At 40.9% G+C, this 25548-nt stretch overlaps 1 protein-coding gene and 1 long non-coding RNA gene across 7 annotated transcripts in view; one reads left to right on the top strand and one right to left on the bottom strand.

Annotated features, from left to right (window-relative positions):
• Positions 1-542: 542 nt before the first annotated feature.
• Positions 543-17614, bottom strand: LOC139081118 (uncharacterized). Its single transcript, XR_011536108.1, has 7 exons — positions 17327-17614; positions 16512-16614; positions 15408-15647; positions 10216-10309; positions 3342-4834; positions 2491-2751; positions 543-1996 (listed from the first exon to the last, which is right to left on the bottom strand). It is a non-coding gene; the product is annotated as an uncharacterized lncRNA (long non-coding RNA).
• GNL3L (G protein nucleolar 3 like) overlaps positions 17415-25548 on the top strand; it is a 32933-nt gene continuing 24799 nt past the window's right edge. The window contains exons 1-2 of one of the 6 annotated variants that reach the window (XM_070605454.1): positions 17415-17838; positions 20922-20987. In XM_070605454.1, coding sequence (XP_070461555.1) covers positions 20969-20987 — 19 coding nt within the window. In that variant the 5' untranslated portion in view covers positions 17415-17838; positions 20922-20968. Of the gene's footprint in view, positions 17953-20921; positions 20988-25548 lie in introns of all 6 variants that reach the window. The other 5 variants (XR_011536105.1, XM_070605456.1, XM_070605455.1 and 2 more) reach the window with 5 other exon arrangements.

Below are 25548 nucleotides of genomic sequence, written 5' to 3'. Positions count from 1 at the left end.
GAGAAGTCAACTAGGATGAGGACTGAAAAGGGTCCATTAGATATGGCAACATGGGTAGTCACAGTGACCTTGACAGAAGTAGTTTTGGAGGAGTGGTGGGGGTGAATACCAGAATGGATGAAGAGTGAATGGATACACCATTGGTGGGAGTGTAAGTTGATACAACCACTCTAGAAAAAGTTGGACATTTTCTAGTAAAGCTGAATGATGCACATACCCTATGACTTAGCAATTTTAGGTATATATCCCAGAGCAGCAGTTCTCACAGTGTAGTTTGGGGATCCTGGGGGCAGGGGTACGGGTAGGGGGGAGCCAAAATCATATTAGTAAGATGTTATTTGCTTCTTTTACTCACATTCTCTCAAGAATGTAGAGTGGAGTTTTACAGAGGCTACACGACATGTGATATCATAACAGATTGAATGCAGAAGCAGATATGAGAATCCAGCTGTCTTCTATTAAGCTAGACAGTAAAGAGATTCGAAAAAATGTAAAATGATGCCACTCTTCTCACTAAATTCTTTTGTTTTGGAAAATAGTTATTTTTCATAAAGATATTTTATTTCTGTTAAATGTAATGAGTTTATTATTGTTATTTCAAAATTAATATATTTAAGCTTTCTCAGTTATTTCTAATACAGCAAGTATCAATTGATATAACCCACATACATCAAAGCTCTTGGGGTCTGCAGTAGTTTTTAAGAATGTAAAGGAAGTCCTGAGACCAAAAAAGTTTGACAATTGCTCTTCTAGAGAAATCCTTGCACATGTGTACTGGGAGACACTACAAGGATGTTCACCAAAGCCTGTTTGTAACAGCAAGAAACGAAAATAAGAGCATGGAATGAATAAATTGACACATTTATATAATTGAATACTATAACAAAATAACAAATGAATGAACTCTAGCTACATGTATCAACATGGATGAAACTCAGGAAACCTAATGCTGATTCAAAAAAGTCATGAAAGAATACGTTTATATAAAGTTGAAAAACATGCAAAATTACATAATATATGGATACAGTCATGTGTTGTAAAACCATACAGAAAAGCAAGGAATGAAAAATTCAGGACTGTGGTTACCTTAGGGAGGGGAAGGAAATGTGACTGGGGAGGGCTACACAGGGGAATTTTGTTATTCAAAAAATGATCTGTTTAGGGGCCGGCCCCGTGGCCGAGAGGTTAAGTTCACGTGCTCCGCTGCGGCGGCCCAGGGTTTCGCCGGGTAGGATCTTGGGCGCGGACATGGCACCACTCGTCAGGCCACATTGAGGCGGTGTCCCACATGCCACAACTAGAAGGACCTGCAACTAAGATATACAACTATGTACTAGGGGGATTTGGGGAGATAAAGCAGAAAACAAAATTATCTGTTTAAAATTATCTGTTTTAGAAGCTGTGTGACAGGTACACAGATATTTGTTTTATCATTTATTCAAACTGTACAGATATTTATATTCTAAAATTTATAATCTATATCATGAAAAATAAAATTAAAAAAAAACAGGAATAATTGGATCAAATGTTGGTAGGAGTGTAGGTTGTTAGAGGACCCTCCTAGAGGGGAGAGAGAATAGAACACATCCCCCCACCCCGCTGAAGTGGAGCTAGGTGTGGGCAATTCCCTTGAATGGGAAAAGAACCCAGCGAGATAGGGCGATGTTATGAGGAGGGTCAAAGAATGATTTTTTTTTAAGATGGGAGATACTAGACTGTGCTTGTTTGCTGCTAGGAATGATCCAGTAGAGAGGGAAAGGACAAAGAGAAAGGGGATAATGCAAGGGAAAGGAGGGGTTGGGATCGGGGACACCGGGCCTCAGAGCAGAGGAGAGTTCCCTGGGCCCCTTGTTGTAACAGGAAGGAACAAGACAAGTATGGAACACAGATACTGGGCGGTTTAGAGACTCTTTGGTGGGAAGATGAAGGCCCTGTAACAATTCTAGATGTCCAAGGGCTTCTATTTTGTCACTGAAGCATGAGGTGAGGTCATTTTCTACACAGAGAATAGAAATATTAGTCAGTCTTTCTTAATAGCATGGTTTATAGAAATTTTTTACTATTGATAGTTTAGAAAAGTTTCAGCGGCACAATATTGTACATTTTTAGGACTGCTGTCAAATTTGGGAAAACCTCGGTTTAGTTTCTTTCATGTACGAGCTATGTCAGGGCATTTCACTTTTCTTGTAGAGTGACAGATCTTCAGCCCTCTTTGATTTTCACTGGTTGTTAACCAGGGCCTTGGAAGGGACCTGTGCAAATGAGGGGCCCTGAAGCTTCACTGACTTCTATGTAAACCTGCCTCTGGCCACTTTGAACTACCTCCTCCCCCTCCAGGAAGCCTTCTCTGATTTTTCCAGGCAAAGTTCTCCCACAGGGCTTTATACCTGCCACTCATAGGACTTTTCCCAGTCTCTTTAAGCTAGCCAGGTCAGCCTCCTTCACTAGATGGAGGGCGCTCCAGAGGGTAAGGAGTCAGGACACACTTACCTTGGCTCAGCAGTCCTCCATTAGTCTGTCAGCAAGTCTTCACTGAAGCAGTATGGCACGGTAGTCATATATGTAGGCCTTGGAATCAGACAGACTGGAATTTGTTTTTTTGCACCTTGGGAGGGCAGGCAGAACAGGATTCATCCTAATCTTTGGTCCGCGACATGCTTTCACCACTGGTCCAGGCTTCACTCCTAGCTCCTCTGTGTGGCCTTGAACAAGTTACTCATCACTCTGATTCTCAGTTTCCCCATCTGTAAACTGGGGATGATAATAATAATACCTATTACACTAGAGTTGTGAGGACTCGATGACATAATCCATGCAATGCATGCACATTCCCCGGTACCTAGTGTTTAATAAACGGTAGCCCTCCACATGATCGGGACTATGTTGTGGGTGTAGGATACAGTAGCGAATAACAAACACCCAGGCCCTTCCCTCCTGAGCTCACAGTCAAGTGGGCACCACCTAGCCCAGTGCCAGCCCTGAAATACCCGAGAGACTTGTGAATAGTTGTTCAATTAAAATGACTTCATCCTTTTGTCTCTGTTTCTTTCTTATTGTTTACTGTCTCTTCCCTCTAGTTCATCATCACTGTCGCAACCTCTCAGACATCTCCCATCTCTGTCTCTATTTTGCTTTTTCTCATCTTTCTGTTTACATCTCTCTTGCGGTTTCCCTGTCCTGTCTTTAATATTCTCTCTCAATCTCTCTCCCTTTCTTGCTCTTGCTCTCACTCTCTTTATATTGTCTGTGTTGAGGGTCATCTTGTCTCCATCTTGTCACCGTCTAACCCATCTTGGTCTGTGTCTCTGTCCTCACATATATAATATATAATTTTACCTCACCTGTTTCTTAATTTCTTTGTGTTCCAAAATTTCTGTCTTTTCTTTCTCTTTCAATTTCTTTCAGCTCCTTGGCCTCTTTTCTGTCCGCCCTTTGTCTCCACCACTCTGTCCCTATTTCTCTTAGCTCTGGCTGTCTCCCAGTCCTCATCTTTCTATTTGTGTTGCTGCATTCATCTCTCACTGTTCCTCATCTATCTTTCTCTGTTCTCACTTTACTGTTCCCATCTCCGTCTTCATCTTCCCCCTCCAACATTTACATTCTTTGTCTCTGTTTCTCTCTCACACACACACACCTTTATGTTGGTCTTCTTGCCCTTGTTTCCCTATTTGATTCTCTCCTTATCTCTCTATCACCCCTTTTCTATCTCTGTTACCATCTCTCTTGTTGGGTCACTCTGCTCCTGTGCCTGTCTCTTGTCTCCATCTCTCCATCCCCATGTGTGTTTCATCTGTTTGCTATCTTGTCCCCAGCTCCCTGTCCCTCTGTCTCTCTATCACTGGCAGAGTAGTCAAGAGAATGGCCACTGGTGCTAGACTGTTTGGATTCCAATCCTAGTAGTGCCACTGACTTGCTGTGCCTCAGTGTCCTCATCTATAAAGCAGGGCTGATAATAGCACCTGCTTCACAGTGTTACTGTGAGGATTAAATGAGCTAACACATGTACAGCCCGCAGAACCATGCCTCAGACATAACACATACGCAAAAATGTTAGCTTCTACGTCATCAACCTCTTCCTCTTCATCGTCATCACCATTTCTATCTTTATCTCATCTCAGTTACTCCCTCCCTGGCTGTTATTCTCTCTCTGTCCTGTCTTCTATGTAGCTGCCTCTTTGACCCCAATCTGTCTCTGTCCCCATCTCTTTCTCTCCCTGCATTCCCGCCTCGTTTCTGTCAGTATCTCTTTCTCCACCCTACCCACTCCATCTCTCTGTATATCTCTCTGCCCCCATCCTTCTTTGTTTCTTTATCCCCATTTCTGATTCCCATCTTTCAGGCCCTGTTTCTTGGTCTCTGTCTCTATCACTTGTCCTCATCTATCTGTTCCTCTGTCCCCATATCTATCTTTGTTTATTTCCTTAAAAAAATCTCATTCTGTTTCTTTGTCCTCATCTTCCTGTGTCTTCTTCTGGCCTCTCTGGACAATTGAGATTGGAAGTGGTCTGGTAGATAATGTGGAGCTATAAAAGGGTTTAGGAGGAAGAAGTAGGCCTGGCAAGAGACGAGTGGCAGGGTGTGGAATTTCATGGCTCTGCCAAATCTTCCTGAAAGACGTGGCCTCTGAGGTCAAGGTTAGCATAAACCCCCTCAACTCAGTCTCTTGAAGGAAGACAAAGAATGCTGCAGTTATTGGGAGGACCAGGAAGGGGTATTTTTCTGAGTGAAATTCCATCCGGAAGCTGGAATCCAGAGCATTTCCTGTTGTAATGTTTCTTCCAGACTTGGAGAGTCTGAACTTGCCATGTAGCATGTGCACTCCATGCATATATTTCTACAGTGAAACACAAGAGATGCATATAGAATCCCCTGCCCTTAGAGACGGAGACATGTGCAGAGACATAAAGATACAGAATCACGAACCCTCATAGTTGCAGATACTCTGAGATGTGGAAAAGCACACAGAATGAATCCCCCACTGGCACAGATGCAGACGTACACAGGGACATTGAGAGACCCATGGAATTATCCCCTCGCAGCTCCCCTGAGGGATCCATGTGAACAGATATAGAAAAATAGCTACGTGGGGAATCATCCAGCTAATTTCCCTTTGAAAAACTGTTCTCTTTCAGTCTGATATTTTTGTAGAAACATAAACACCTCAGAGCATCATGTATAAACACACACATTCATATACAGTCAAAAATATCCAAAGCAACAGAGAAGCACACATAGCCACTGCTTTGCTAGAAGTGCTACAGTAGCCCAACTCCCTCTGCCCCCAAATGATAAACATACTGCTTCTCCAATGACCCTTGTCTCTGTGAAGGCACCACCAGGTACTCAAGCAAGAAACCTGACTGTTAGGAACTAGACAGAAATAATTGGAAAATCTAGGTAAAATTTTTTCGTAAAAAAATATAAAATGACAAAAATGGGATAGGAAGAAGTAGCAAACTTGAATATACCACTAAGCATTAATGAAATTGAAATGGTAGACAAGGACCACCCTTCCCCCTAAATCCATGCCCAGATGGGTTTACCGGTATATTGTGCCAGACTCTCAAGAATAGTTACTTCTCTTCTTATACAAGCTATTCCAGAAAACAGAAAAAGAGAGAAAGCTGCCCAGCTCATTTTATTAGTTTAGTACAATCTAGTATAATCTTGAAATCTTGATTCTAAACCAGATAAGGACAATAAAATAAAAGAAAATTATAGACTCATTTCACTTATGAATATAGATGCACAAATCTTAAACAAAATATTAGCTAATCAAATCCAACAATATGTTAAAAATACATAGCAATCAAATGGAGTTTATTCTAAGACTGCAAGGAGAATTTATTCAACTCAGAAATTCTATCAATGTAATTTACCACATTAGTAGACTAAAGGAGAATAATCACATAAGGTAGAAAAAGTATGTCACATGCCTACTTATGATGAAAACTCTTAGCAAACTAGGAATAGAAGGCAAATTTCTTAACTTGGTGAAGGATACCAAAACCTTACAGCATATTTTACACAAAATGGAGAAACTAAAGATGCATTTCCTTGAAGATTGAGAATAAAACTAGATACTTTCTCTCACCAACTACTGTTTAACACAGAACTGGAAGTCTTGTTCAATACCATAAAGGGAAAAAAAAGAAAGGATTGGAAGAGAAGAGAGAAAACCGATACATTCAACAGACATACTATTTGAATTAAAAAGAGTTCAGCAAGGTTGCCGGGTAGAAAACCACTTATAAAAATCAATAGTATTTGTTTTTTTTGTTCTCCTCCCCAAAGCCCCAGTACATAGCTGTATACTCTAGGTCTAAGTCTTTCTAATTCTTCTATGTGAGCTGCCTCCACAGCATGGCTACTGACAGAAGAGCAGTGTGGTTCTGCACCTGGGAACCAAACCTGGGCTGCTGAAGCAGAGTGCGCAGAACTTTAACCACTAGGCCACCAGGGCTGGCTCTCAATAGTATTTCCTTACATTAGCAACAATTAGAAAAAAGTAACAAAAAACAAGATACTTAAAATTAACCACTAGACCAAAATGTAAACTTTTCTAAATGTTAGGATAACTACAAAAAAAAAAAATCAAACAAAACAGACTATATAGTAAAATGCTTTTAATATATAAACATTTGGCTAAAAATAAAATTTAAAATAATATGACAATATTAACACCAAACATCTTTTGTATCAATAAATATAAATGGCCTTAGCTCACCTATTTAAAGAAAACCATTTCTCCATTGGGGCACTGAGCAAAACCCAACTCCTGTATTCAAGAGAGTCAACTAAAACAAATTGATTCAGAAAGGTTAAAAATACAAGAAAGGGCAAAGGTAAACCAGTCAAATGCAAATAAAGAAAGCAGGGATTGTAGTTTTAATTATCAGACAAGTTAGGAACTCAGAATGAAAGATATTAAGTGACTGTTAAGGTCATGAAAAACAAGGAAAGACTGAGGAACTGTCACTGACTGATGATGACTAAATGCAATGTGGGATCCTGGATTGGGGTCTGGAACAGACAAAGGATAGTAGTCATGTGCCACATAACGACATTTCAGTCAACAACGGACTGCATGAATGACAGTGGTTCCATAAGATTAGTACCATATAGCCTAGATGTGTAGTAGGCTATACCATCTAGTTTTGTGTAAGTACTGTAGGGGAGGAAGAAATTTTCCTCTACCCTTCTAGGTTCTTCTGGCTGGTCTAAGAATTAAATTGACATGAGCAAATTAACAGGAGAAAAACAAAAGTTTAGTAACATGTATACATAGGAGAAACCCAGGAAAACGTAGTAACTGGTCAAAATGGCTGAAGCTCTCACCTAATACCACCCTCAGCTAAAGACAAAAGAAGATGTTGGGATTGGGGAGAGTCAAGGACTTCAAAGGCAGGGAAGCCAATTCACTGGTAGGTGAAAAGCAGCAAACATTTGGAAAACAAGTGTGTGTTTGGCCACACAGAAAGAGAAGAACAACAAAAAAGAAACAGAAGAACACAGAGGGGAGCCCAACAAACAGACTTTTCTAGGCTCCTCTCAGTCTACCACCTAGTTCATGTTATACTAAGGTGGTCGCTTCCTGAGACAGGTTTTTTTTATCTGAATTCTTTTAGGCAGTTAAGGGGGAGGTAACAAGAAAAACTTTCCGAGTCTTTTGTTTCTTAAAAATAATCAGCCTAAAATAATCCTCATGTTAAAGAGACACATTTTGGGGTGGCAAATTTTGTTCCCCTTCAGTACGTTCTACGATGTTCATACAATGACAAAATCACCTAACGATCCATTTCCCAGAACGTATCCCTGTCGTTAAGTGACACATGACTAGTGGAAAAATTGGTGAAACCCAAATTAAGTCTGGAGTTTAGTTCATAGTAATGTACCAATGCTAGTCTCTTAGTTTTGACAAACATAGTCATATAAGATATTAATCTAAGGGGCAACTAGGTGAAGGGTATATGGAAACTCCGCACTATCTTTGCAACTGTTCTATAAATCTAAAATTACTCCAAAATAAAGAGCTTATTACAAAAAGCATTAATTGAGACAAAAAAGGCCACAACTTACAATGAAAATATAAAGTTATGACTAATTTCATACAAAATAACATAGCAACCTTCACAAAGCTGAACTGTTAAGAGATACAAAGAGAAATAGATACTAGATTGAAACACACTCACCTTTTACTCACCTTTTTCATTCTAGGACAGATCAAATGAATGACAAGAATAAAACCATGTTAAGAATATAGAAAACCTATATTCATAATATATAAACAACAAAATCAATATTGGCAAAGAAGAAAATCTCAATAAATTCCAAAAAGTAGAACCAATACAATGTTCTCTGATCACAACTGGATAAAACTAGAAATCAATGTAAAATGAATCTTCCATCTGAATATGTAAAAACTCTCTGTCAAACAATTCTTGGGTCAAAGGAGAAACTCAAACCAAAATTACTGAATTTCTAGACAATAATGATAATGAAAACAGAACCTATGGATACAGATAAAGCAGTGGTCAGAGAGAAGTTCATAGCCTTAAAATACTCACATTAAAAACAAGGGAAAAAATTAAATGAATAAGCATCCGACTCCGAAAGTTAGAGAAAGAAAAACAAAATAAATTTAAGGGGAATAGAAGGAAAGAATTAATGAAGAGAAAAGTTCAAATAAAGGAGTTAGAAACAGATAACAGTAGAACCAACAAATAAATAGATGAGCTGATTCTGTGAAAAGAAATATATAAGCCATTAAGTAACATAATCAAGAAAAAGAGAGAGCACAAATACACAAATTAGGAAATGAAAAGTTGGACACAACCATAGTAAGAGGACATTTTAAACATCATAAAAGACTTCTTCATACAACTCTATGCAAATCATTTTAAAGACCTGGAAGAGGGGCAGGCCCAGTGGCGCAGTGGTTAAGTTCACATGTTCCGCTTCTCGGTGGCCCGAGGTTCGCCGGTTTGGATCCCAGGTATGGACATGGCACTGCTTGGCAAAAGCCATGCTGTGGTAGGCGTCCCACGTATAAAGTAGAGGAAGATGGGCATGGCTGTTAGCTCAGGGCCAGTCTTCCTCAGCAAAAAGAGGAGGATTGGCAGTAGTTAGCTCAGGGCTAATCTTCCTCAAAAAAAAAAAAGACCTGGAAGAAATGGAAAACATCCTAGGAAAATATAATTTACCAAAACTGACTCTAAAAGAGAAAAGTTCAAATAGACCAATTTCCATGGAAGAAATAGAGAAAGTTATAAAGGCTACTTTCCCCCTAAAGCACCAGACCATGATGCTTTCACAGGGGAAGTCTAGTAACACTAAAAAGCAGATAATTTGAATGCTACTTTTATTTTCCTGAGCCTAAAGAAGGAACACTTTCAAATTCTTGTTATGAAGTGAGTATAACATTGATACCAAGATCTGACAAAGATTCTACAAGAAAAAGAAAATGATATTGACCAACCTTCACTTGTGAATATCAATGCAAAATCCTAAATAAAATATTAGCAAACAGAATCCATGACTGTGTGGGGTTTATTCCAAGAATGCAAGAATCATTCAATATTAGGAAATCCATTGATACAATCTAACATATTATTAAATCTAAGGAGAAAAATCATATCATCATTTTCAGAGATGCCAAAGAATCATTTGACAAAATTCAACACCCATTCTTTATAAAAAAAATTCAATAAAAGGGGAATATATGGTTTCTTCTTTGATATAATTATGTGTGTAAGTATATATATCTCCCCAAATCCAACAATCCAGCATTTCACTTAGCCAGGAAACACTAGCAGCATTATACGCTAAAATCAGAAACCCGGTAAAGATATCCACTCTCTCCACTACAATTTAACATTGTACTGCAGGTAGCAAGCATTGTAATTAGAAAAGAGAAAGAAATTAGAAGTATTCAATAGGAATGGAGGAGGTATAGCTATTATTATTTATTGATGATAAGATTGTATATCCAAAAAACCCAAGCAAGCCAACAGAAAAACTACAAACAAGAGAACCCAGTAAGGCAGCAGGATATAAAATTAATATATAGAAATCACTCAGTTAGAAGATATATGGAAGAGGGTGTCATTTATTGTAGCAACAAAAAAGAAAAAATACTGTCTTAGTCCGTTGGGGCTGCTATAACAGAATATCATAGACTGGGTGGCTTATAAACAACAGAAATTTATTTCTCACAGTTCTGAAGGCTGGGATGTCCAAGATCAATGCACCCACAGATTTGGTGTCTGATGAGGGTCTGCTTCCTGGTTCACAGACAGCCATCTTCTCCCTGTGTCCTCACGTGATGGAAGGGGCAAGAGAATTCTCTGGGGTCTTTTTTTTTTTTTAAAGATTGGCACCTGAGCTCACATCTGTTGCCAATATTTTTTTTTTTCCTTCTTCTTCTCCCCAAAGCCTCCCAGTACATAGTTGTATATTTTAGTTGCAGGTCCTCCTAGTTGTGCTGTGAGGGACACCACCTCAGCATAGCTTGATGAGCGGTGCTAGGTCCTCGCCCAGGATTGGAACTGGTGAAATCTTGGGCTGCTGAAGCAGAGTGCGTGAACTTAACCACTCAGCCACAGGGCTGGCCCTTCTGGGGTCTCTTTTACTAGGGCACTATTCCTATTCATGAGGGCTCCACTCTCATGACCTAATCACCTCCCAAAGGTCCCACCTCCAAAAACCATCACACTGGGGATTAGGTTTCAACATATGAATTTGCGGGGGGGGGGGGGGGGGGGGAGGGGCACAAACATTAAGTCTACAGAAATACCTAGAAAAAAACTTAACAAGAAATGTCCAAAACCTTCATGAGAAAACATTTATAACACTCTGAAGGAACACATAGAAAGGCATCCCATGTTCTTAAATAGGAAGACTCAAAGTCATAAAAATGTCAAATTAATTTATAAATTTACTATAAGCTCATTAAAAATACTAATATTTTTTCTTTTTTTTTTTTTGAGGAAGATAGCCCTGAGCTAACATCTGCCAATCCTCCTCTTTTTGCTGAAGAAGACTAGCCCTGAGCTAACATCCATGCCCATCTTCCTCGACTTTTATATGTGGGATGCCTGCCACAGCATGGCCTGATGAGCGGTGTCTTGTCCACACCTGGGATCTGAACTGGCGGACCCCAGGCTGCCAAAGCAGAATGTGCGCACTTAACTGCTGCGCCACCAGGCCAGCCCCCCAAAATACTAATATTTTTTCTTTTTCTGAAAATAGACAAGCTGAATTAAAGTTAAAATGGAAGAATAACAAGCAATCACAGCCAGGATATCTCTGAAAAGGAAGAATAATGATGGGGGACTATTGCCACAATAATCCTTTGTAAAAATCCAAAATGAATATTTATGTACCAAAACTTACAGTCTATGAGTCAGCTGGGAGGTTCTATGATCTGGATCAGGCTCTGCTGATCTCAACTGGGCTACCTCATGTGTCTGTACTAAGTTGGTCACTTGGCTGGAGGTTGGCTGCTATTGGACGCCCTGGCTGGGAGGACCAGGCTCATTTCTACAAGTCTCCTACATCCCTCCAGCATGCTAACCTGGATATGTTCTGGTCACAGTAGCAGGGGTCTAAGAGAGGAATGAGAAGATGTAAGAGCTTTTTCAAGTCTCTGCTAATACCAAGTTTGCTATTCTTCCATTGGTTAAAACAAGTTATATGGCCAAACTCAGAGTCAGTTTGGGAGGGCACTATTAAAGGGTGTAAATAGAGAGACACATGAAAAATTGGGGTCATTAATGCAACCTACTACAAAACTATGACTCAAAATCTAGAATGCATAAGAGAAAACATAGATAAATTTATTTACATAAAAGTAAAATTTGCTTGGGGAAAAAATCCATTAGCAAAGTTAAAAGAATGCTAAACTGGGAAAAAATATTGACAACTGATGTCATTCACAAAGGTCTGATCTAATTATATAACAAGGTTCTAGAAATCAAGGAAAGGCCAACCCAAGAGAAAAAGAGACGGGATATAAATAGATAATTCACAGACATTCACATAAAAATGAACCTTAAACATATGAAAAGATGCTCAACTTCGCTCATGATGAGAAACATAAATGAAAACTACAATGACATATCATTTCTCACCTATCACATTGTCAAAAATCCAAGTCTTTAACAATACACTTTGTTGGTGAGACTGTGGTGAAACAGATAAACTCATACACAGGTGATGAGTGCAAAATGGTACACCTATGGAGGGAAATTTTGGCAATATCTCCCAAAGGTACAAATGTAATTCTTGGAATTTATCCTACATAAATATCTGCATACATATGAAATTTCTATTCATTATGGTACCATTTCTAATACCAAAGGACTAAAAATACCCCAAGCATCCATCAGTAGGGGACTACAGTTGCTAAATAAACTATTGTATACCCACATAATGTAACACTTTGTGGAAGTACTCTATGCTTTTCCATACAGTGACTTTCTATGTACTGGAAACTCTCTAATGCTCTGATATGGAAAGACCTCCAGCATGTATTATTAAGTGAAAAAAGCAACATGCATAGCAGTATATATAGTACGTCACCTCTTGTGTACGAAAGGGGGAGATACAATAGAATATACATTTATATTTGTTTGTATCTGCATAAAGAGACACTGGAAGAATACAAAATAAACTAATAAAACTGGTAACTGTGGGGGGGCTGTATATGGTGGCAACTGGATGGAATGGACAAGAGTAGGTGACACTTCTCAAAGTATAGTTTTTATATAGGTTTGATATTCAAAATGTATAAGTATTATCTATTCAAAAAAATAAAAGTCAAAATAGTAACAAAAACCATAAAGCAACTAGCAATTACATTAGTAAAAACACATAACAATTCTAAAGAGAAAACTTTAAACTCTTAATAAAGAACACAGATAGAAGGCGAACTGAACAAATGATGAGATATTCCATGTTCTTGGATGGGATGAGTCACTATTGTGATGATGTCAACTCCCCTAAATTAATCTATATATTCAGTGCGATCCTAATCAAAATCGCAGCTGGATTTTTGAAGAGCTTGATAAACTCTTTTTAAAATTTATGTGAAGATATAGCTAAGACAACTAAAGAGGAGGGACTTGCCCTATCAGATGTTAAGATACACTGCAAAATATTAAAAAACAAGGAGGTATTAGTACAAGAACTGAAACAGACCTATGTGTGTGTGTTTCATAATATATGACAAAGGTGGCATGGCAAATCAATGAAAAAGGAAGGATTGTTTAGTATCTGATGGTGGGAAATGTGGCTCAATATGTGGAAAAAATAAAATTGTATCACTACCTATCACCACATATGAGAGTGGATTCTAGATGGATTAAAACCTAAAGGTGAAAGGTAAAACTACGAAGTTAATAGAAACAAAGTAGCAGAATATCTTTGTGACCTAGGAGAAGGGAACTACTTTTTAAATAAAACTCCTAAACCAAAAACCATAAAGCAAAAATTTGATGAATTTCGTTGCATTAAAATTAACAATTTCTGTTCAAACAAGACTATCATGGGCAACGTTAAAACAGAGAGAGACTATTTACAATGTCTGAAACTAACAGGGGACTAATAGCTAGACTATATGAGGAACTCTAGCAAATCAACAGGAAAGATAGAAACCCCAATAGAAAAAATGGGCCAACCATACAAACAAGCAATTTACAGAAGAGGCGAATAACACACACATGAAGAGATGCTCAAAATTTCATTAGTAATCACAGCAATGCAAAGGAAAACAAAATAAGATATTACTTTACACCTCTTAGACTGGGAAAAACTAGAAAGCTGGAAAATGTCAAGTATCAGTGAGGATGTAAGGGTACAGGAATCTTTGTACACTGATGGTAAAACTGTGGACTGGTGTAGCCATCTCAGAGAACTATCTAGCAGTATTTGTGGTCTCCATCAAACTAAGTATATGCACAGTTTATGATGCTATTATTCTGCTCCTGGGCGTATGTTCCAAAATAAATTTTCATACAGGCCAATAAGGAGACAGGCACAAGGATGTTCATCACAGGATTACTTGTGGTATTGGGGAGCTGGAGGTAATCTTGCTGTCCATCATTGAGGGAATATCAGGAAAAATGTAGTGATGGCACACTGTGGTTAGCATGAGCAGGTAGAAGCAATGGATTAGATGTATACACAGCAATATGGATAGATTTTAAAACACAAAGATGAATGAAAAAAGTAAGAAACATAATGAGATATCATTTATATAAAATAAAAATGCACACACACAAAGCATCCTCCATAGTGGGACAACGTGATGTTATGTGCCTCCGAGGTGATACAATACGAAGTAAATGATATCTCCTATGTACTGTTATTGCTAAAAATATTTAATCTGAATCTAATCATGTGGAAAGAGCAAATGAATCCAGAATGTGGGACATTCTACAAGACAACTGGCCTGAACTCTTCAAAAATACCAGTGTCATTTAAAACACAAACAGGGGCTGGCCTGTGGCGCAGTGGTTAAGTTCGGTGCATTCTGCTTTGGTGTCCTGGATTCTCAGGTTCAGTTCCTGGGCACGGACCTACACCACTCATCAGCCATGCTGTGGTAGCAACTCACATATAAAGTGGAGGAAGACTGGCACAGATGTTAGCTCAGGGCTAATCTTCCTCAGGGACCCCCCCATACACACACAAAATATAGGGGTACTAGTCTAGATTTAAAGAAGTTAAAATAATACAACAACCAAATGTAATGCATAAACCTTGATTAGATCCTGGGACCAAAAAATAAGAGGAGGTCTAAAAATATTTTAGGCACAATTGGAAAATATGAATATAGGGTATCTTTGATAGTATTATTGAATTATTGTTAAACTTTCTTAGGTATTATAATGGTATTGTGGTTATGTAGGAGAATGTCCTACAGAATGTCCTAGTAGATGTGTGCTGAAGTATTTAGGGATGAAGTGCTATACTGCCTGCAATTTTCAAATGGTTCATCAAAAAAGAAAATGTATATACACATAAAAAGAGAAGTAGAGCAAATGTGGCAAAACATTAAGGGTATATGGGCTTTCATTGTACTATTCTTTCAACTGTTCTGAATTTTGAAAAATTGAAAAATAAAAATTTGGGGGAAATATATGCACATAAAACAATGGTACATATTTTGAAAGAACACATGTAAACAAAAAGATACTTATAAAACACCTTAGAATGGTTGCTTACAGGAAGGAAATGAGAATGGATAGAACAGATGAAAGTGAATTTAAACAACAAAAAAAACCCCGCTCCCTCAAGTAATACATATTCGCTGAACATGTGGAAAACACAGAAAAGTACAATGAAAAAAACTAAATTCACTGATAATCTCATTTTCTCAGTCAGTAGTTCTCAAAATGTGGTACCTGGACTAGCAGCAGCAGCAGAAGCTTCATCTTCATCATCATCATCATCACTCGAGCACTTGTTAGAAATGCAAATTCCTGGGCCCTACACCAGACTTACTGAAACACAACTCTGGGCTTGGGGCTCAGCAATTGGTGTTTTAACAAGCCCTCCCAGTGATTCTGATGTTGGTCAAAGTTTGGGTACCACTGATCCAGATTTAACCACCATTAATTTTGTTGTAGATCCTCAAAGTCTTTCTAAAAAAAATTATGAAATATTTCAGGCACACAAATAAGTATAGAGAATAATGTAACACACACCCATGTACCTATACCCAGATAAAATATTAGACAAACAGTTGAAGTCCCCTGTGTATCTCTCTTATTCTGTTCTTTTCTTCCTTCTCAGAGGTAATCACCATTCTGCATTTGGTATTTAATTCCCTAATTTAAAAAATATTGTTTATGTATCTATATAATCTATAAACAACATAGTACATTGTTTTCTAGATTTAAAAAAAATCTATATAAATGGTCTCATACTTCATGTATCCTTCTACAACTTGTATTTTTTCAGCATTGTGTTTTTGAAATGTATCTTGATTGCTATGTGCAACTCTGGTTCATTTTGTTCTCACTGTTACATTCTGTTGAATGGCTGTACCACTATTTATTTATTCATTCACCTGTTGATGAACTTTTAGAATGGTCATGTTTTTTCCCTATTACAAAAATTTGTGCACATGCCTCCTTGTGCATATGTATAAGAATTTCTCTAGGATTTAAAGTCTAGGGGATATATACATATATATCTCTTAACAGTAGAATTGCTGGGCCATCTTCAACTATTCTGGATACTTCCTGTTTTCCAAAGTAGTAATTCCAATTTTCACTCCTATCAAAGATTTCATTACAATTTTTTCCCTTACAGTTTGTGCACTTGGGACTTTGTTTAAAAAGTCCTTCCTTAGTCCTAGGTCACAAAGATATTCTCCACTTTCTTATGTGGAAATAAGTGGGCATCCACTTTTATTTTTCTCCTTATGGTGAGCCAAATTTCCCAACGCTATCTACTAAAATGTCCATTTCCCATTGATTTGTGGTACAGGCCTATAAACTCACCCATTTAACAAACACTGCTGAAGCCTGCCTTGTACCAGTCTTGCGCTGGGTCTTGTTGTGGGCTGGAAGATATATGGCCCCTTGTGTCAGGGAGTTCACTCTCCTGTGGAGATACAGTCTCATAAATTATTACAGTATTAAGTGACAAGTGTGACAAGGTGTTCTGAGTTTTTAACTCAGCTGGAAGAGTTCACAGAAGTGACAAGAGTTAGGTCCTAAAGAAACAGCAAGAATCTGCTAAGGCAGGAGAAAGGTAAAGGTGGCCAGGGCTGGTTTGGGGTCCAGAGTTTTGTTTCTCTCTAGGGGGAGAGGTTAGAAGCCCTCCATGGATGCAGGGGCAGTGAATCCTGTGTATATAAGGAGTAAGAGTAGGCAGAGGGAGTCATTTTCTGCCTGGATATGCTAGAGGTGGAGGAACAAACCCTCGGGGTAGAGGGGCTCGGCCCCATCCCGAAGTTGGAGGGGCTAGAATTGAATTACCAGGAAGAAGACATTTTCGGACTAATATTTACTGTTTTTAGGGGAAGACCTCATTCTCCAGTGGGGACACGAGCTCCTCGAGATGGTCTCTAAAGAAACCCTTACTCGCCCCAACTCCAAATATATAAATTCATTCCCTTCTGCGGTTGCCGCTCCGGGGCCTGAGGGAAGGGGGGGCGAGGAACGGAGGGGGGCAAACGGGTGGGAGAGGCTTCCAGTTGTTCGGCTCCTGGGCCTGGCCACGGATCTGAGCTTCTGCAGAAAGAGTTGGGAGTGGCTGCCTCAGGGTTGGTCTGGGGCCCTAAAAGCTGAGCAGGTTGTCAGGAATAGCTAACCAAGTCACTTCAGGTGGAGAATACTCAGCAAGACATGTGACCCAGGCGGCCATTTTCTCACACCCTGCCCGACGCCATCTTCCATCGTAAACAAAGACACCGATCTCCACCCTTGTCTGATGCGGTCATGGTGATCGCCTGGTCACTAAGATTCGGGAACATGTAAATTTAGGCCCAGGTACCGGAGACAAGATCTCGGCTTAAGGCCACACCAGTCGACCTGCCGCTCCCCTCTCCACCTTGCCGGTTCCCCGCCTGTCCCCTCCCCGGTCCCGATTCCCCGCCTCCTCCCTCCCTCCAAACCCTCGGCTACTTCCTTAGCTTACCGGGCAGCCTGGAGGCGGGGCCAGCGCGGCTGCGGGGAAGGGACCGGCGGGCGCGAGCCGTCAATCCGAAGCCCCGCCCCTCGAGGCTGGTATCCGGAAGTCGCAGACCGGCGGCGTGAGCGCAGCCTTTGGGCCAACCGTGTTGCTGTGCTATCCTCCCCTCTCAGACACCCGCCGGAAGTGGAGGTAAGAGATGACTCTCCTCTTTTTTTCATGGTGAACCCTCGCTCAGCCGGCTGCGCGGTACAGGTCGTCTATTTAAGGTGAAACTAGAGGCGCCCTCCACCCTGGAATAGAGAGGTAAAGAGCCCGTTACCTTCCAGGGTAGAAGGGCCCAGATGAGGGGCAGGGATCGCTCCACACGTGGACATGCACCCACATGTACTCTTGCGGGATAGAGGGGCACGGCCCCACCCTGATGCGGGGTCGGTGAGCCGAGGAGTCGAAAGAAAGATTTCTTAGACTCTCAAGATCTGGCAGTAGTGCTCTTTTATTTAGAGAATAGTGTGGAATAGCATGGGGACAGGACCCATGGGCAGGCAGAGCTTCTGCTGCCCCCGCTGGCAGGCGGACAGGGCCCATGGGCAGGCAGAGCAGCTGCTGCTGCCCCCGCTGGCATGGGGACAGGACCCATGGGCAGGCAGAGCTGCTGCGTGGGGACAGGACCCACGGGCAGTCAGAGCTCCTGCTGCTGCCCCGAGTTGAGGGTTAGGGCTAATTTTATAAGGCATGGGTACGTGACTTATTTTTACTGGAGAAAAGAAAAGATGATGTAAAAAGTCATTAAATGATTTCAGTGCAGATGGGGTCTGGTTATTGTGCGGTCATATAACTTTAGATACGAATCTGGCCATATAGATCGGCATGTAGGTGAGGATGCCCTGGGCTTGTCTCCCTGGGGCAGTCCTAATTCATACCATAAAAAAAGTCCACTGGGTCGTATAGTTTGGCATGTAGGCCAGGTCACCTTGGGCTTCTCTAGCTGGGGCAGCCTTAATCCACATCAACCCCATCTAGACAGGTGTAGACCCCCGGACACACTGTGTAGAGTCACAGACCCCCCTTGTGTGGAGGAGCGTCGGGTGCCCTCCTTCCTTCACGATAGTGAGGCTACATTCTGCACTTTCCCTGTGTAGACAGATGTCGACCCACCGAAGGTGTGGCGACATTGACCCTACCTGTATAGAAACATATCCTCCCCACAAGCCTGAACAGCGTAGACCTCTACCGGCACTAAGGCACACAGGTCCGCCTCGACACACCTCTTCCTTTAGGATAGATGCTTTAATGTATTCCTACCCCCTCTCCCCCCGCCCGGCTACCAGTATACAGGAGCTCAGAAACTTTTAATATACAGGAATAGGGAACCTCCTTCCTTTCGTGTCAAGACCTAGAGACCACCATGTCTTGCCCCGGTGTAACTAATTGACGGAAGCCCCGCCCCCGCTCCCGCAGAGATGGTAGATCACCCCTCCTTGAAGTGGTTGGAGGCGCGAGCCTCAGCCCACCGAGAACCGCACAGATTTCCCCCCTCCTAGGCTAGAGTGAGTCCCATTGTGGAAAATCAGACCTAAACCTCCTCCCCCCGTAAGGAGGCGCTGGTTTACTGAATTTGTAAATTTTTTACAAATTACCCAAATGCCCTGTGGCACACAGCAGCAGACCTTAATCCATGAAGAGACTGTCGGATCTGCCTTTCGTGGGGCTCCCGGGGTAGAGGGGCTCAGATTTGTTCTCCTTTTGAGGCAGACCATCCCTCCCGCCTCCCCCAAGGATTTAGAATCACCAAATGTAGCAAAGGAGAGACCTCAAGGATGCAGAGAGATGAAGCTTCCCTCCCCGCAGAGGCATTGACATCATTGACCACCCCACAGTACGTGCATATGGGCTCCCCACTTACCCAAGGTAAAGGAGCTCAGATCTCTTTCTCTCCACCCAGGGTAAAAACACAGGACGCCCCTCCACCCACAAGTGTAAGGGCCGATCTGTTGAATTTGTAGGTGTATTGCTGCCCCTCCCATCAGAGAACCAGAGATCCTGTTCCCTTCAATGTTAGCACACTGCCGACTTCAACCCATACAAAAGATAAACAGATCATCCCCATCCCATGGAAGGGGCTCCAGGCAAGGTGCAGGCCCCCCCTCATGCAAACATGTATGATTCCCCCCTTTGTTAGTGTGGCACTAATGATACCTTGTAGTGGAGACAGGCCTATCCCCCCCCCCCCAACCCTGGTGAAGAGACCCAGGACCCTTCTCTGCACAACTTAGAGATGTACAGACCTGTGCTTCTCTCCCATGTGGCGGAGATGCACGTGGCCACTGTGCCAGTTCCCCCAGTTCCTCTGCACCCCAGAGTAGAGCAACAGAAGGCATCCTACCCCACCCCCCAATTGCTAAGGAACAGACACCAACCACACATGCAGGCACAGATTTTCCCCATTTTCCCCAAGATTTTGCACTGACTTCAGTCCACATAGACACACAGATAAACATTCCTGTTCTGTGGTCCCTTCTCCCCAGGGTAGACTCTTGGGATCTGCCTTCCCACTTCCAGGGTAGATAAGACACAGAACCCCCTACTTGGGAAAAGAGGTACTGTTAACACCTTATGTAAAATAGATGGTCCTTGCATACCCCACTTCCCTCAGTGTAGAGAAGTTTAGTGCTAGTTCCTTACCTAGCATATAATGCTACAGGGTGGAGGATTGAGGACCATGGACTTCATCTAATGCATTGAGGCACTGACTCCACCCAGTGAGAGAGGTTTAGACCTAGCCTTCCTTTGGGTAGTGTGATGTTGCCTTCCTTGTATAGACTCAGCCATACTGGGCTCCAGCTCCAGTATAGCCCCTTCTCCCAGTTCCTCTAATTGTTAGGGCTTCCTTACCAAGTTCTTTAACATTTTATTTTGCCTTTTTTGTGTGTGTGCTTTTTTTTTTTGGTGAGGAAGATTGGCCCTCAGGTAACATCTGTTTCCAGTCTTCCTCTTTTTTTTTCCTCCCCAAAGCTGCAGTACATAGTTGTATATCCAAGTTGTAGGTCATTCTAGTTCTTCTATGTAGGATGCCACCACAGCATGGCCTGATGAGCGGTGTGTAGGTCCTCACCCAGGATCTGAACTGGTGAACCCTGGGTCAATGAAGTAGAGCGTGTAAACATAAGCCATGGGGCCAGCCCCCTTATTTTGCCTTTGAGAGCTCAGAGAGAGCTTGTGACATTGTGGTTCCCTGCTCTGTCTTCAAATTGGTTCTTCTCTCATTCCAACAGGAAGAAAGCCTGCAGATTTGAACCTACCTGCTTTCAAGCTGGTCATCATGATGAAACTTAGACACAGTGAGTTTCTTTTGCCACCCCTTCTCAGTCCTAAGCTTTAATGAATATTCGTAGTATTTCACAGCAACTTTTAAAAATTGGCCAGTATATACTAGATCATTCAGTCTGTCTTTTACATATGTATTGTCTTCCCATCTTCCTTGTGAAGTAATGCTCCCCTTATCCCCCATTCCCATTTTACAGATGAGGAAACAGGCTCAGCAAGGTTAAGTGACTTGGTCTGAGGTGAATAGCAGCAAATACCATATCACACAGCCTGTAATCCTAACATGCCCTAACATTTTTCTTTATAAGTTATACCTGTAAGTTGGTATGGTAATTTATACCAGTGATTAAGAGCATGGACTCTGGAGCCAGACTGAGTTTGTATCTCAGCTTTTCTACTTACTAGTTGTGTGGCCTGGGAGGCGGTAACTTAGCTTCAGTCTCCTTATCTACAAAACAGGGATAATAGTAGTATCTACCTAATAGCATTGTTGTGAGGATTTAATGAATTAAAATAGGTATAATACTTAGAACAGTGTCCAGCACATAATAAGCACTCTATAAGTATTGGCTTAAAAGTTCAGTCTCTTCATTTCTCTGTGGAATTTGGCCCCTCAGAGGATGTGTACATTGTCCCGCCACTAAATTATTGTCTGACTTCTCTTGAGCTTTGGATTTTTCTTAACTGTAAAACAGACAGGATGGTCAAATTTCTGTTCTTTCTGCCCTTTCTTCCATCCCTTCTTTCTTCCCTCCCTTCCCCCTCATTCTTCAACTGGATAGCTCTTGCTTGTTTGTCAGATTTCAACCTATGCATCACTTCCTCTGGGAATTGCTCCCTGTTAACCTCCTCTCTTGGTTTCCACTCATCTGTGTACCCGCAGGAACTGGGGCTGTTGACGTTGTATGATCGGGTCTGTCTCCTTCACTACACTGTTAACTTCTTACCCACATCTGGTTCATCTTTGTGTCCCAGGGGTCCAGCCTGACCCAGCATAGCTATTTGGTACTTAGTGTGTGCCAGGCACTAGAATGTCTCAATTAGTAGTGCTAACTCAATTCCCTCTCCTCCCACCACGATGCTTACAGCCTAGAGGGAGAAGACACATGTGGTACACAGACTCTCCTGTATAAGAAGGAAGTCAAGGGCATTAGGGCAGGTCCGGGTCTGTGCTTCCCACCTTTATCCTGCCATATTCCACGTAGAAAATGATAACATTTGGATAGCATGCTGGGTAGATTAGATGAGATTAGTGCAACCCAGTGGCCCCATGCAGACATCCTAGGAGATATTGTGGGTTTGGTTCCAGACTACTGCATTAAAGCAAATATCGCAATAAAGCAAGTCACATGAATTTTTTGGTTTCCCCGTGCATATAAAAATTATCTTTACACTATACTGTAGTCTATTAAATGTTCAATACCATTATGTCTAAAAAACAGTGTGTGTACCATAATTAAAAAATACAAAATGCTAACCATCATCTGAGCCTTCAGTGAGTTATAATCTTTTTGCTGGTGGACGGTCTTGCCTCGAGGTAGATGGCTGCTGACTGATCAGGGTGATGGTTGCTAAAGGTTGGGGTGGCTGTGGTAATTTCTTAAAATAAGACAACAGTGAAGTTTGCCACATTAATTGACTCATTCTTTCACGAAAGATTTCTTGTAACATGTGATGCTATTTGATAGCATTTTACCCACAGTAGAACTTCTTTCAAAATTGGAGTCAGTCCTCTCAAACCCTGCCGCTGCTTCATCAACTAAGTTTATGTAATATTCTGAATCTTTGTTGTCATTTCCACAATCTTCACTAGGAGTAGATTCCTTCTCAGGAAACCACTTTCTTTGCTAGTCCGTAAGAAGCAAATCCTCATCCATTGAAGTTATATCATGAAATTGCAGCAATTCGGTCACATCTTCATGCTCCACTTCTAATTCTAGTTCTGTTGCTATTTCTACCACATCAGCAGCTACGTCCCCCACTGAAGTCTTGAATCCCTCAAAGTCATCCATGAGGGTTGGAATCTATTTCTTCCAAACTCCTGTTAATGTTGATATTTTTATCTCTTCCCATGAAGCACAATGTTCTTAATGGCATCTAGAATGGTGAGTCCTTTCCAAAAGTTTTTCAATGTACTCTGCTGAGATCCAGCGGAGGAATCACTATCTATGGCAGCTGTAGCCTTACAAAATGTATTTCTTAAATAATAGTACTTGAAAGTTGAAACTATTCCTTGGTCCACGGGCTGTAGAATGGATATTATGTTAGCAGGGATGAAAACAACATTAATCTCGTTGTACATCTCCATCAGAGCTCTTGGGTAACCTGGTATATTGTCAATGAGCAGTAATATTTTGAAAGGAATCTTTTTCTGAGCAGTAGGTCTCAATAGTAGGCTTAAAATATTTAGTAAACCATATTGTAGACAGATAGGCTGTCATCCAGGCTTTGTTCTATTTGTAGAGCATAGGCAGGGTCGATTTAGCATAATTCTTATGGGTCCTAGAATTTTCAGAATGGTAAATGAGCTTTTGTTTCAACTTAAAGTCACCAGCTGCACTAGCCCCTAGCAAGAGAGTCAGCCTATCCTTTGAAGCTTTGAAGGCAGCATTGACTTCTCTCTAGCTATGAAAGTCCTAGCTGGCATCTTCTTCCAATATGAGGCTGTTTCATCTACATGGAAAATCTGTTGTTTAGTGTATCCACCTTCATAAATTATCTTAGCTAGATCTTCTGGATAACTTGCTGCAGCTTCTCCATCAGCACTCACTGCTTCACCTTGCGCTTTGATGTTATAGAGATGGCTTCTTTCCTTAAACCTCGTGAACCAACCTCTTCTAGCTTCAAACTCTTCTGCAGCTTCCTCTCCTCTCTCAGCCTTCCTAGAATTGAAGAGTTAGGGCCTTGGTCTGGATTAGGCTTTGGCTTAAGGGAATTTTGTAGCATGTTTGATCTTCTGTCCAGACAACTAGAACTTTCTCTGTATCAGCAATATGTTTTGCTTTCTTATGATTTGTGTGTTCACTGGTGTAGCACTTTTAATTTCCTTCAAGAACTTTTACTTTGCATTCACAACTTGGCTAGTTGTTTGGTGCAAGAGGTCGAGCTTTCGGCCTGTCTTGGCTTTCAACATGCCTTCCCCACTAAGCCTAATTATTTCTAGCTTTTGATTTAAACTGAGAGACATGCAACTCTTCCTTTCACTTGAACGCTTAGAGACCATTGTAGAGTTATTAATTAGCCTTATTTCAATATTGTTGTGTCTCGGAATAGGGAGGCCTGAGGAGATGGAAAGAGGTGGGGAAATGGCCAGTTGGTGGAGCTGTCAGAACACACACATTTATTTATATGGGCACAGTTTGTGGTGCCCCCAAATAATTACAATAGTAACATCAAAGGTCGCTGATCACATAACAAATATATAATAATGAACAACTTTGAAATATTGTGAGAATTACCAAAATGTGACTCAGAGACAAGAAGTGACCAAATGCTGTTGGAAGAAAGGCACCAATAGACTTGCTTGATGCAGGTTTGCTGAAAACCCTCAATTTGTAAGAAATACAGTGTCTGCAAAACGTAATAAAGCAAAGCACTATAAGACAAGATATACCTGTATTCTGTGTGAATGGTGGCCCTACCTGTGTAGGGCTTGGTGAAAACAAAAAATTCAATACATTTACTTTATATTAATGTAAAAGCTTTCATCAAGAATCCAACTTTGGTTATATTGATACCAAAGCAAACAAATCATCATTTTTTTTCAAATAACACAAGAAAAATGAACAAAATTAATTATACTCTATTTAAGAACATCAAATACCAGATGATAATAGAATTATTGAATTAGTCATGAAACAGACAGTACTTAGCTGGTTAAATAGAGTATATGCATATGAAAAAACCCTGGCAGTTTAAAAAAACGAGGCAGTATTGAATGGAGAGATTATATGGAAAGAATGTATTGTGGGGAAAAACTATTAGATGGAAAGATCTCCAGGATTTGTTAAGTGAAAAGAACAAGTTGCTGACTATAGTATGTTACCTTCTATAAGAGAGATTGGGGGGAAATAAGAATATATATTTGTATTTGCATAGAGAAACTGATGAACGATAAACTAGTAGAGTGGTTTCTTGTGGCAGTGAGGGCACTGCAGTGGCGAGGGACAAGTGTGGGAGGGAGACCTCAAAATATACCTTTTGTATTTTAGAACCGCATGACTGTATTACCTGTTAAAGAGCAATCATACGCATCTACATTAGTGGGGAAAATGGTAAACATTAAATTAAATAGAAAAGCTTTACATGTGCACACAAAACAAAGTCTTTCACTGTTAAATTGCAACTAAAGTAATGATAAGACTAACTGGGATGATTGCAGCGGAAGATGGGGGAGGTGCTGCATGGTACAACTCCCTGTGCTCTCAGCTAAAGATGCCTTGGACCCAAATGGTAATGATAATGATTAAATCTGGGAAGGTTATTGAGGACCCCTACAAAGAGTGCTCAAATACGGCCTCAACTGTTGTAATTTTTGAATGGTTATTAAAAAAGAGAGTGTTTTATCGCTTAAAA

Source organism: Equus przewalskii, chromosome X (genome assembly GCF_037783145.1).
Source record: "Equus przewalskii isolate Varuska chromosome X, EquPr2, whole genome shotgun sequence".
NCBI lineage: Eukaryota > Metazoa > Chordata > Mammalia > Perissodactyla > Equidae > Equus > Equus przewalskii.
The sequence above is the reverse complement of the archived record's forward strand: the minus strand, read 5'-3'. Positions and strand labels throughout refer to the sequence as shown.